Source organism: Scyliorhinus torazame, chromosome 2 (assembly GCF_047496885.1).
Source record: "Scyliorhinus torazame isolate Kashiwa2021f chromosome 2, sScyTor2.1, whole genome shotgun sequence".
Classification (NCBI taxonomy): domain Eukaryota; kingdom Metazoa; phylum Chordata; class Chondrichthyes; order Carcharhiniformes; family Scyliorhinidae; genus Scyliorhinus; species Scyliorhinus torazame.
The window spans coordinates 123,291,259-123,304,923 of record NC_092708.1 but is presented as its reverse complement, the minus strand read 5'-3'; the positions used below and the strand labels follow the sequence as shown (position 1 = coordinate 123,304,923).

The 13,665-nt window shown below is 47.1% G+C and overlaps 1 protein-coding gene across 2 annotated transcripts in view; it reads left to right on the top strand.

The window, feature by feature from the left end:
• The window catches only part of ola1 (Obg-like ATPase 1), a 306,624-nt gene that overhangs the window by 278,924 nt on the left and 14,035 nt on the right, over nt 1–13,665 (top strand). For both annotated transcript variants that reach the window (XM_072476291.1, XM_072476301.1), the window contains one exon: nt 11,032–11,128. In XM_072476291.1, coding sequence (XP_072332392.1) covers nt 11,032–11,128 — 97 coding nt within the window. The remainder of the gene's footprint in view (nt 1–11,031; nt 11,129–13,665) is intronic.

Here is a 13,665-nt window from a genome sequence, read left to right as displayed (position 1 = left end):
CTGACCATGACATTCATCCCTCTTGGTCCGTAACTGTCCTTGTCGCCGTGAACCTCGTCCTCTTACTAATCAATATGGCTACTCCCCTAGCCCTCGACCCGTAACACGAGGTACACCCAGCCCTTAACTGCAGTCGGTCCCTCTCCCTCAGGTAAGTAGGAAGACCATCTCGGCTTTCAGGCTTCTCAGATGGGCGAAGGCTCTGGATCTTTTCACCGGGCCCCATTAGTGCCCCTAACATTTCAGGTGATAATCCTGGTGGAGGGTTTTTGTTCCTCCCACTCCTGCGGGATCAACCATACTTACCTGTTGGATGTGCCCTTGCACTCCGGGGTTTCCCTTTGTTAGGGGCCTTCCAAATTGGCCACAGTCACCATTCTCACCATGAGGCTGGGTCCCTGCGTTCCAGGTTTCCTTTTGTCCAGGGGAACCCAACATGGCCGTCAACTATGTGTGCCACGTGGATGAGACCCTGCACTCTGGGGTTTCCCTTTGTTCTGGGACCCTCCAAAGTGGCTGCTTGCGGCGCCATCTTGTTTCCTCAGCCTATTCCTCCCCTGCCGAGGCCTGTACAATACCCAGCTCATTTTTCTTTCTCTGCTCCTTTTGTGTCTCTTTCCCCCCTCCCCCCTATTCTCCATCATTTCCCATGCTTCTCCCTTCCCCGTCCCTGCCCAGAGGTGTGCCGTGTTCCCCCTAGCTTTCTGCCTTCCCGTGCTAGCTATTGCTGCTGGTGTGGCGGCCCTTCTCCTTGCGCTGGTCTAACCCCTTCCTTATGCCCGCTGACTGCCCGTTCTCCCTGTCTAAACCCCTCACCTCCTTCCCCAGTCCCTGCTCCTTTAAAGACCCAGTCTTCCCTTTGTGATCGGAACGAGGCTGCATAGTCACGTGCAAACATGCTCACTGTTCAACGAGGTTTTTGCTCTTTCAGAGTCTTTCTCTGTACAACTCTCATCGTTGCAGTCCTTGTCCCTTGTCCCAGCCGTTGGTTCAGACAAATTAATTTGCTTTGTCTGGGGCGTTGAAGTAATTCTCCTTTTGGTTTGTGACCGAGAGCCTGGCTGGGAACAGCATACCGAAACGAACCACATTCTTGTACAGGACCGATTTTGCTTGATTAATCTCGGCCCCGCGTTTTGCTAGTTCTGCCCCAATGTCCGGTAAATTCTGATTCTATGTCCTTCTCAAGGTGCTTGCTTTTGTTTGCTGTGCCCATCACAGGACCCTCTCGATCCTGGTATTGGTGGAGCTTTGCGATAATCGCCCTCGGCTGCTCCCCGGCCTTGGGCTTCAGGTAAGCAACCTGTGCGCTCTGTTGAGCTCTGGGGGTTTGGGGAAGCTGTCTCTCCTGACTAAGTTGCCCAGCATTTGGGTGACACAGTCCGTCGGGTCTTTGCCCTCAATGCCTTCGGGTGTTGTTTTATCGTCCTGATGTTTTATCGCCGGGACCTGTTCTCCTGGCCCTCAACTTTTCCCCTTCGCTTCCCCAGGCCGCCACCAACTTTTTTACCTACGCCTCCAGGGTGACGATTCTGTTGCTCTGGTCCGTTGAGGCCTTTTCCAGGTCACGGATGTCCTCTCCTGGGTTGCCACCTTTTCCCCCAGCCCATCGATTGCCTTCTGTATGGTGGCCATCGCCTCTGCTGCCGCCACCTTGACCGACACCTGGATCTCTATCCCAATCGCCTCCTTCATGGCGTTCAGCTCCTTCATGAGGAAACTCCTCCATCCATCTCCAGGTGGTGGGGGGGAGGCCGATGCTCGGGTTGTTGGCCGCCCCCTCTCCTGGGTGGTCGAGGCACCTTTCGCCTCATGGATCTGCTATCTTGTCCGCCTGCTGGTCGTGGCACTTTCTGCCGCTTCTGCCATCCCTTCGGCCCCTCGAGCTCCTGTTCGCTGGCATCTTTCCCCAGTTACCCTCCTTTAGTTGTTGAGGGATTTTTTTTCCCTTGACACTTGGGCAAAATTCAACTAAAAGTGTCCATTTTTTGGGCCCGGTTCAAAGGAGAGCCACCTGATGTGCGTCAGCTCAGCACATCACCGCCCCGGAAGTCGACGATCTGGATATATTTTACATGAAGCAAAGATATAAGTAATTTGTTTGTTTTGGGTTCCTGTGGTTCAACTGAGTCCGGTAGCATGTAGACCGTACCTACTTATAATCTTGTTTGTTTTCTTACTCCTTGTTAATGAGTTGTTGGCTCATTCACCTCCTAAACTGGTCATATTTCTGCTTATGGGAATTGTTTAGGGACTTCGAGAATGAGGTGGGTTGTATTGGGACCAGATTGATTAATATTTTTGTTGTTTGGTTATCTGTGTGTGTTTGCGTGGGTTTTGCCCCCACAACCCAAAGATGTGCAGGCTAGGTGGATCACACTAAATTGCCCCTTAATTGGAATAAAATTAATTGGATACTCTAAATTAATTTTTTTTAAACAATAGATTGTGGTATGTCACATTAAATTTGCAAATGGAAAAAATGATAGAGCTGTGATTCTGGGCAGCACGGTAGCACAGTGGTTAGCACCATTGCTTCACAGCGCCAGGGTCCTAGGTTCGATTCCCGCTTGGGTCACTGTCTGTGCGGATTCTGCACGTTCTCTCCGTGCCTACGTGGGTTTCCGCCGGGTGCTCCGATTTCCTCCCACAAATCCCGAAAGATGTGCTTGTTAGGTGAATTGGACATTCTAAATTCTCCCTCTGTGTACCTGTACAGGCGCCGGAGTGTGGCGACAAGGGGATTTTCACAGTAACTTCATTGCAGAATATGAAAACAGATAGTAAAAGTTTCTACAAATATATAAAACAAAAAAGAGTGGCTACGGTAAATATTGGTCCTTTAGAGGATGAGAAGGGAGATTTAATAATGGGAGATGAGGAAATGGCTGAGGAACTGAACAGGTTTTTTGGGTCGGTCCTCACAGTGGAAGACACAAATAACATGCCAGTGACTGATGGAAATGAGGCTATGACAGGTGAGGACCTCGAGAGGATTGTTATCACCAAGGAGGTAGTGATGGGCAAGCTAATGAGGCTAAAGGTAGACCAGTCTCCTGGCGCTGATGGAATGCATCCCAGAGTGCTAAAAGAGATGGCTAGGGAAATTGCAAATGCACTAGTGATAATTTACCAAAATTACCCTGGGGTGGTCCCGGCGGATTGGAAATTAGCAAACGTGACACCACTGTTTAAAAAAGGAGGTAGGCAGAAAGCAGGTAATTATAGGCCAGTGAGCTTAACTTCGGTAGTAGGGAAGATGCTGGAATCTATCATCAAGGAAGAAATAGCGAGGCATCTGGATGGAAATTGTCCCATTGGGCAGACGCAGCATGGGTTCATAAAGCGCAGGTCGTGCCTAACTAATTTAGTGGAATTTTTTGAGGACATTACCAGTGCGGTAGATAACGGGGAGCCAATGGATGTGGTATATCTGGATTTCCAGAAAGCCTTTGACAAGGTGCCACACAAAAGGATGCTGCATAAGATAAAGATGCATGGCATTAAGGGGAAAGTAGTAGCATGGATAGAGGATTGGTTAATTAATAGAAAGCAAAAAGTGGGAATTAATGGGTGTTTCTCTGGTTGGCTACCAGTAGCTAGTGGTGTCCCGCAGGGATCAGTGTTTGGCCCACAACGGTTCACAACTTACATAGATGATTTGAAGTTGGGGACCAAGGGCAATGTGTCCAAGTTTGCAGATGACACTAAGATAAGTGGTAAAGCAAAAAGTGCAGAGGATACTGGAAGTCTGCAGAGGGATTTGGATAGGCTAAGTGAATGGGCTAGGGTCTGGCAGGTGGAATACAATGTTGACAAATGTGAGGTTATCCATTTTGGTAGGAATAACAGCAAAAGGGATTATTATTTAAATAACATATATATATTTTTTTAAATAATATTTTATTGAAAATTTTTGGTCAACCAACACAGTACATTGTGCATCCTTTACACAACATTGTAACAATACAGATAATAATGACCTTTTTAAATTTAAACAAAAACAACAACAAATAAATAAATATTAAATAACAAAAAAATAAAATAAAAGCTAGCCCTAATTGGCAACTGCCTTGTCTCAGGCCACACCCCCCCCCATCCCCCCCATCCCTCCTCTCTCCCCCCCCCCCCCCCCCCCCCAAAGTCCTGGGCCGCTGCTGCTGCCTTCTTTGTTCTCCCCTATCTATCTTTCCGCAAGATATTCGACGAACGGTTGCCACCGCCTAGTAAACCCTTGAGCCGACCCCCTTAGGACGAACTTAATCCGCTCCAACTTTATGAACCCCGCCATATCATTTATCCAGGTCTCCACCCCCAGGGGCTTGGCTTCTTTCCACATTAGCAATATTCTGCGCCGGGCTACTAGGGACGCAAAGGCCAAAACATCGGCCTCTTTCGCCTCCTGCACTCCCGGCTCTTGTGCAACCCCAAATATAGCCAACCCCCAGCTTGGTTCGACCCGGACTCCTACTACTTTCGAAAGCACCTTTGTCACCCCCATCCAAAACCCCTGTAGTGCCGGGCATGACCAAAACATATGGGTATGATTCGCTGGGCTTCTCGAGCACCTCGCACACCTATCCTCCACCCCAAAAAATTTACTGAGCCGTGTTCCAGTCATATGTGCCCTGTGTAATACCTTGAACTGAATCAGGCTTAGCCTGGCGCACGAGGACGACGAGTTTACCCTGTTTAGGGCATCTGCCCACATCCCCTCCTCAATCTCCTCCCCTAGCTCTTCTTCCCATTTCCCTTTTAGTTCGTCCATCATAGTCTCCCCTTCGTCTCTCATTTCCCTATATATATCCGACACCTTACCGTCCCCCACCCATTTCTTTGAGATGACTCTGTCCTGCACCTCTTGTGTCGGGAGCTGCGGGAATTCCCTCACCTGTTGCCTCGCAAAAGCCCTCAATTGCATGTACCTGAATGCATTCCCTTGGGGCAACCCATATTTCTCGGTCAGCGCTCCCAGACTCGCAAACTTCCCATCCACAAATAGATCTTTCAATTGCGTTATACCTGCTCTTTGCCACATTCCATATCCCCCATCCATTCCCCCCCGGGGCAAACCTATGGTTGTTTCTTATCGGGGACCCCCCCAGTGCTCCGGTCTTTCCCCTATGTCGTCTCCACTGTCCCCAAATCTTCAGTGTGGCTACCACCACCGGACTCGTGGTATAGTTCCTTGGTGAGAACGGCAATGGGGCTGTCACCATAGCCTGCAGGCTGGTCCCCCTACAGGACGCCCTCTCTAATCTCTTCCACGCCGCTCCTTCCTCCTCTCCCATCCACTTACTCACCATTGAAATATTAGCGGCCCAATAATACTCACTTAGGCTCGGTAGTGCCAGCCCCCCCCTATCCCTACTACGCTGTAAGAATCCCTTCCTCACTCTCGGAGTCTTCCCGGCCCAAACAAAACCCATGATACTCTTTTCTATCCTTTTGAAAAAAGCCTTCGTGATCACCACCGGGAGACACTGAAACACAAAGAGGAATCTCGGGAGGACCACCATCTTAACCGCCTGCACCCTCCCTGCCATTGACAATGCTACCATATCCCATCTCTTGAAATCTTCCTCCATCTGTTCCACCAACCGCGTCAAATTTAGCCTGTGCAATGTGCCCCAATTCTTAGCTATCTGGATCCGCAGGTAACGAAAGTCTCTTGTTACCTTCCTCAACGGTAGGTCTTCTATTTCCCTACTTTGCTCCCCTGGATGCACCACAAACAGCTCACTCTTCCCCATGTTCAATTTATACCCTGAAAAATCCCCAAACTCCCCAAGTATCCGCATTATTTCTGGCATCCCCTCCGCTGGATCCGCCACATATAGTAGCAGATCATCCGCATATAAAGATACCCGATGTTCTTCTCCTCCCCTAAGTATTCCCCTCCATCCCTTGGAACCTCTCAACGCTATCGCCAGGGGCTCAATCGCCAGTGCAAACAGTAATGGGGACAGAGGACATCCCTGCCTTGTCCCTCTATGGAGCCGAAAATATGCCGATCCCCGTCCATTCGTGACCACACTCGCCACTGGGGCCCTATACAACAGCTGCACCCATCTAACATACCCCTCTCCGAACCCAAATCTCCTCAACACCTCCCACAGATAATCCCACTCCACTCTATCAAATGCTTTCTCGGCATCCATCGCCACTACTATCTCCGTTTCACCCTCTGGTGGGGCCATCATCATTACCCCTAACAACCTCCGTATGTTCGTGTTCAGCTGTCTCCCCTTCACAAACCCAGTTTGGTCCTCATGAACCACCCCCGGGACACATTCCTCTATTCTCATTGCCATTACCTTGGCCAAGACCTTGGCATCTACATTGAGGAGGGAGATTGGTCTGTAGGACCCGCATTGTAGCGGATCCTTTTCCTTCTTTAAAAGAAGCGATATCGTTGCTTCTGACATAGTCGGGGGCAGTTGTCCCCTTTCTTTTGCCTCGTTAAAGGTCCTCGTCAGTAGCGGGGCGAGCAAGTCCAAATATTTTCTGTAAAATTCAACTGGGAATCCGTCCGGTCCCGGAGCCTTTCCCGTCTGCATGTTCCTAATTCCTTTCACCACTTCTTCTACCGTGATCTGTGCTCCCAATCCCATCCTTTCCTGCTCTTCCACCTTGGGAATTTCCAGCCGATCCAAAAACTCCATCATTCTCTCCCTCCCATCCGGGGGTTGAGCTTCATACAATTTTTTATAAAATGTCTTAAACACTTCATTCACTCTCTCCACTCCCCGCTCCGTCTCTCCATCTTCGTCTCTCACCCCCCCTATTTCCCTCGCTGCTCCCCTTTTCCTCAATTGGTGTGCCAGCAATCTGCTCGCCTTCTCTCCATATTCGTACTGTACACCCTGCGCTTTCCTCCATTGTGCCTCTGCAGTGTCTGTGGTCAGCAAGTCAAATTCCACATGCAGCCTTTGCCTTTCCCTATACAGTCCCTCCTCCGGTGCTTCCGCATACTGTCTGTCCACCCTCAAAAGTTCTTGCAACAACCGCTCCCGTTCCTTACTCTCCTGCTTCCCTTTATGTGTCCTTATTGATATCAGCTCCCCCCTAACCACCGCCTTCAACGCCTCCCAGACCACTCCCACCTGAACCTCCCCATTGTCATTGAGTTCCAAGTACTTTTCAATGCATCCCCTCACCCTTAAGCACACCCCCTCATCCGCCATTAGTCCCATGTCCATTCTCCAGGGTGGACGCCCTCTTGTTTCCTCCCCTATCTCCAAGTCTACCCAGTGTGGGGCATGATCCGAAATGGCTATAGCCGTATATTCCGTTCCCCTCACCCTCGGGATCAATGCCCTACCCAACACAAAAAAGTCTATGCGTGAATAGACTTTATGGACATAGGAGAAAAACGAGAACTCCTTACTCCTAGGTCTACTGAATCTCCACGGGTCCACCCCTCCCATCTGCTCCATAAAATCCTTAAGCACCTTGGCTGCTGCCGGCCTCCTACCAGTCCTGGACTTCGACCTATCCAGCCTTGGTTCCAACACCGTGTTAAAGTCTCCCCCCATTATCAGCTTTCCGGTCTCTAGGTCTGGGATGCGTCCTAGCATTCGCCTCATAAAATTGGCATCGTCCCAATTCGGGGCATACACGTTTACCAACACCACCATCTCTCCCTGTAATTTGCCACTCACCATCACGTATCTGCCCCCGTTATCCGCCACTATAGTCTTTGCCTCGAACATTACCCGCTTCCCCACTAATATAGCCACCCCCCTGTTTTTCGCATCCAGCCCCGAATGGAACACCTGCCCTACCCATCCTTTGCGCAACCTAACCTGATCTATCAGTTTCAGGTGCGTTTCCTGTAACATGACCACATCTGCTTTAAGTTTCTTAAGGTGTGCGAGTACTCGTGCCCTCTTTATCGGCCCGTTAAGCCCCCTCACGTTCCACGTGATCAGCCGAGTTGGGGGGCTTCCCACCCCCCCCCCCCCCCCCTGCCGGTTAGCCATCATCTTTTTCCAGCATCTCGCCCAGTTCCCACGCAGCTGTATTTCTCCCAGACGGTGCCCCCCGCCCATCCTTTCCCGTACCCACTCCCCCCTTTCCCCAGCAGCAGCAACCCAGTAATTCCCCCCTCCCCCCCCCCCCCCGCTAGACCCCCCGCTAGCGTAATTACTCCCCCCATGTTGCTCCCAGAAGTCAGCAAACTCTGGCTGACCTCGGCTTCTCCCCGTGATCACGGCTCGCCCCGTGCGGCGCCCCCTCCTTCCTGCTTCTCTATTCCCGCCATAATTATCATAGCGCGGGAACCAAGCCCGCGCCTCTCCCTCGGCCCCGCCTCCCATGGCCAACGCCCCATCTCCTCTCCCTCCCCACCTCCCCCCATCACCACCTGTGGGAGAAAGAAAAGTTACCATACCGCAGGATTAATCATACAATCCCTCTTCGCCCCCCCCCCCCCCCCCCCCACTCGTCCCACCACTTTGTCCAAACGTTCATTTTCGTAGTCCAATCATTCCAATTTTTCTTCTACAATAAAAGTCCACGCTTCATCCGCCGTCTCAAAGTAGTGGTGCCTCCCTTGATATGTGACCCACAGTCTTGCCGGTTGCAGCATTCCAAACTTTATCTTTTTTTTGTGAAGTACCGCTTTGGCCCGATTAAAGCTCGCCCTCCTTCTCGCCACCTCCGCACTCCAATCTTGATAGACGCGGATCACCGCGTTCTCCCATTTACTACACCGAGTTTTCTTCGCCCATCTAAGGACCATTTCTCTATCCTTAAAACGGAGAAATCTCACCACTATGGCTCTGGGAGCTTCTCCTGCTCTCGATCCTCGCACCATAACTCGGTATGCTCCCTCCACCTCCAACGGACCCGTCGGGGCCTCCACTCCCATTAACGAGTGCAGCATCGTGCTCACATATGCCCCGACGTCCGCCCCCTCCACACCTTCAGGAAGGCCAAGAATCCTCAGGTTGTTCCTCCTTGCGTTGTTTTCCAGTGCCTCCAACCTCTCCACAGATCGTTTCTGGTGTGCCTCCTGTATCTCCGACTTCACCACCAGGCCCTGTATATCGTTTTCATTCTCTGCTGCTTTCGCCTTCACGACCCGAAGCTCCTGCTCCTGGGTCTTTTGTTCCTCTTTCAGCCCTTCAATCGCCTGTAATATCGGGGCCAACAACTCTTTCTTCATTTCCTTTTTTATCTCCTCCACGCAGCGTTTCAAAAACTCTTGTTGTTCAGGGCCCCATATGAAACTGCCACCTTCCGACGCCATCTTGGTTTCTGCTTGCCTTCCTTGCCGTTGTTCCAAATGATCCGCTGCAATCTGGCCACTTTCCTCTCCTTTTTCCATCCGTGTCCAGGGGGAACACCCTTCTGGTTTACCGCACGGTGTTTTCAGCCGTTAAAATTGCCGTTGGGGCTCCTATCAAGAGCCCAAAAGTCCGTTTCACAGGGAGCTGCCGAAACGTGCGACTCAGCTGGTCATCGCCGCACCCGGAAGTCTTTAAATAACATATTAAAACATGCTGCTGTGCAGAGAGACCTGGGTGTGCTAGTAAATGAGTCGCAAAAAGTTGGTTTACAGGTGCAACAGGTGATTAAGAAGGCAAATGGAATTTTGTCCTTCATTGCTAGAGGGATGGATTTTAAGACTAGGGAGGTTATGCTGCAATTGTATAAGGTGTTAGTGAGGCCACACCTGGAGTATTGTGTTCAGTTTTGGTCTCCTTACTTGAGAAAGGACGTACTGGCACTGGAGGGTGTGCAGAGGAGATTCACTAGGTTAATCCCAGAGCTGAAGGGGCTGGATTACGAGGAGAGGTTGAGTAGACTGGGACTGTACTTGTTGGAATTTAGAAGGATGAGGGGGGATCTTATAGAAACATATAAAATTATGAAGGGAATAGATAGGATAGATGCGGGCAGGTTGTTTCCACTGGCGGGTGAAAGCAGAACTAGGGGGCATAGCCTCAAAATAAGGGGAAGTAGATTTAGGACTGAGTTTAGGAGGAACTTCTTTACCCAAAGGGTTGTGAATCGATGGAATTCCTTGCCCAGTGAAGCAGTAGAGGCTACTTCATTAAATGTTTTTAAGATAAAGATAGATAGTTTTTTGAAGAATAAAGGGATTAAGGGTTATGGTGTTCGGGCCGGAAAGTGGAGCTGAGTCCACAAAAGATCAGCCATGATGTCATTGAATGGTGGAGCAGGCTCGAGGGGCCAGATGGCCTACTCCTGCTTCTAGTTCTTATTGCAGTGTTAATGTAAGCCTACTTGTGACAATAATAAAGATTATTATTAATATTAGATGCATTATTTAAGACAGTGTTTAAACTGTGTGTGTTTGTATTGGTATAGTTCATATGATATGTAATTGTATTCTGTCATACTCATGCCCATATTGATCATTTTATTTGGATTTTATTCGATAGGAACTTTATTCAGTTTTTACTTGTAAATATTGCATGAGACTAAAATTATTTGTCTCCAAACACTAATTGATTGATTGATAACCTTGTTACAGTTGTGTGTGTTTGGGGGGGGGGGGGGGGGAGGGGGGATTCATGTCTGACTGTGGGTAGTGTCCTCCCAGGGCAATATTCCTTGCGAAACCTTTACTGTTAGATGAGCTCAGGCAGGGAGGTGGGTCTTTAAAATCTCAAAAATAAAACAGTGGTGGAAGTACTCAGAAGGCCTGAAACAGAGTTAAAGTTTTGAGTCGAGAATTGCTTCCTCAGAACTCTTTAGAATATTATATCTGCACATTGGTTTCAACCTCCAAATGCACTCAATTTTAGTCATTTCAATGTGTATATTTAATGACTGTATAAATTACAAAAAGTAATTATTGCTATACACAAGCTTAAATAACATAAAATAAAGCATTTGTTGTTTGATAATGCTACGAAAGACAACATTTATGTGTCACATTATTTGTATTTGGGTATACACATTTGCAAAATCATAAAAAGTTGACATAACATTTTTTTTAAATTTGCACTGAAATAAATTGCAAGTACCTTAAAAGCAACATTCATGTTTTTTCAGTGCATTGCCTAAGATCATCAAGACTGGGTTCTCATCTCTGCAGCTCGAATATTTTTTTACTGCAGGCCCAGATGAAGTGCGAGCATGGACCATAAAGGTATGTTTCATAGTCTCTTGTCAGCCATATACAGTTCCACACTGTTGAATTCAGATTGATATCACAGACTTTTAAGTTTGTCACGGCAGTGGTTAGCTAGTCATTATAGATGGGGTTTTGTTCATGTTAACTTTAATTATTTGTGAGCTGTTGAACAGTGAAAGTGGGGTGCATTGATTGAGGCAGGTAGCAATTGATTCTGCCTATTACATAGATTCTGCAGGATGAAGAAATTCATACTATCTTCCCTCCTCCTGTGGTCAGAGATAAGGCACCTCAGTATTGTGCTTGCTTAATCTGTGTGACTGGGTTTGTCGCCAGTGAAATTGATGTTGCTTTTCATTTGGTATTTGCTAAGTTTGTTTGAGTTGTGTGCGGCTTCTTCTCTTGCTTTACTTGAGTAACATGAAGTTTTTTTTAAACGAACAGCATTGTATTAATATAATCTGCTGTTAAAATGCAAAATGTTTTTATTCAGTAGCACTCATGAATGTACTTTAATGAATTTCACACTTTTTATGCTGATCTCGTACAGGTTAATATTTGTAGTACATTAAGTGTGGCACAATTGAGCTCCTTGCAAACAGTAATTTTGGACTTAAATGTCACAATGTCAAATCAGTTTTTTCAATATTTGATGTTGGTCCCATTTGCATGTGTAAAATCTGAAACTTACAAATCAAAGTTTAATGAAGGATATCAATTTGACGTGTTGTTTATACCCGGATGGGTATGGAGTTATTCACTAAAGTTGAATATATGTTCAGGATTAACCACTTTTAAATTATTTGGGCTTTTTGGCAGCTGCTACAAATGTTCTCCTTTCAAACTTTCATTGCAATTATGAATTGTTCTCTGCATAATGATGCAGCTTCCAAAAGTATAGATTTCAAATACTTTCTTTTCTCAGCTTTTGTGAACATTAAAGTATTATTGTAAATTACGTGTTGAATAATTTAAAGAAAAAGGGCACTCGGTAACATTAGCTTCAATTCCAGATGTTTTTCTGGTTTTCTGACTCACAATGGTGGTCAGAGATCTCCTACATAGGAACAGGAGTAGGCTATTTAGTTCTTTGGGCTTGTTCCCTCTATTTGATTTGCCACAGTTGTATCAAATTGGGGTACAACGTTCTTAAAGCGTTAAAAATGACTGGTTATTTAATCATGTGTTGACACTATCAAATGAATATTGTTTTATCAACTCCACTTAACTTAGAAGCTTGCATTTAAATTATATTTTGAATATCAATACATCCTATTCGGGCAACATTTAAAAAAACATACATTTTTTACATGAAGAGGTGAGTTAATTTGCTAAGGTATTCTTCCACTTTGGCCTGGTCAGTTGGAATGAAATGAAATATTGAATCTATTGTCAGTTACTGTATACAGCTGTCTGAAAAGTAAGGTCAGATGGCATGAAAGTATTTATCTTGGAGAAGGGGGCATACTATGACAACTCTTGCAATTAACAAGATTTGTATTTTAATTTGAGAAACAGTTGATAGTAGAATCACAATATTACAGCTTTTAAGTATTTGGAAATTCTATGAATTTTGGTGGTCAGATAGTTATAACGTTGAAACAAAGAAAAGTACAGCACAGGTTCAGGCCCATCCAAGTCTGTCCCGATATTGATGCCCAACTAAAAAAAACCTTCTGCCCTTACTCTGTCTGTATCCCTCTATTTCCTCCCTATTCATGTATCCATCCAGATGCCTCTTCAATGTTGCTAATGTGCCTGCTTCCACCACATTCTCTAGCAGGACGTTCCAGGCACCCACCACTCTCTGCGTGAAAAACTTAACCCGCACATCTCCCTTAAACTGTCCCCCTCTCACCTTGTAATTGACACTTCCACGCTTAGAAAAAGCCTCTGATTATCAACCCTGTCTATGCCTCTCATAATTTTGTAAATCTCTATCACGCCCCCCCTCAGCCTCCTTCTTTCCAGTAAAAACAATCCTAGTTTATTCAACCTCTCCTCATTGTCAACACCCTCGAGACCAGGCAACATCCTGGTGAACCTTCTTTGCACTCTCCCCAAAGCTTCCACGTCCTTCTGATAATGTGGTGACCAGAACTGCAAGCAATACTCCAAATGTGGCCGAACCAAGGTTTTATATAGCTGCAACATGATTTCCCAACTCTTGTACTCAATGCCCTGGGTGATGAATGCAAGCATGCCATAGGCTTTCTTAATCACTGTGGCCACCTGTGTTGCTACTTTTAGGGAACTGTGGACCTGCACGTCCAGATCCCTCAGTATGTTAATGTTCTGAAGGGTTCTATGGCTAAAGATGGCTAGGGAAATTGCAAATGCACGAGTGATAATTTACCAAAATTCACTAGACTCTGGGGTGGTCCTGGAGGTTTGGAAATTATCAAATGTGACGCCACTGTTTAAAAAAGGAGGTGGGCAGAAAGTGGGTAATTATAGGACCAGTGAGCTTAACTTTGGTAGTGGGGAAGATGCTGGTATCTATCATCAAGGAAGAAATAGCGAAGCATGTGGATGGAAATTGTCCCATTGGA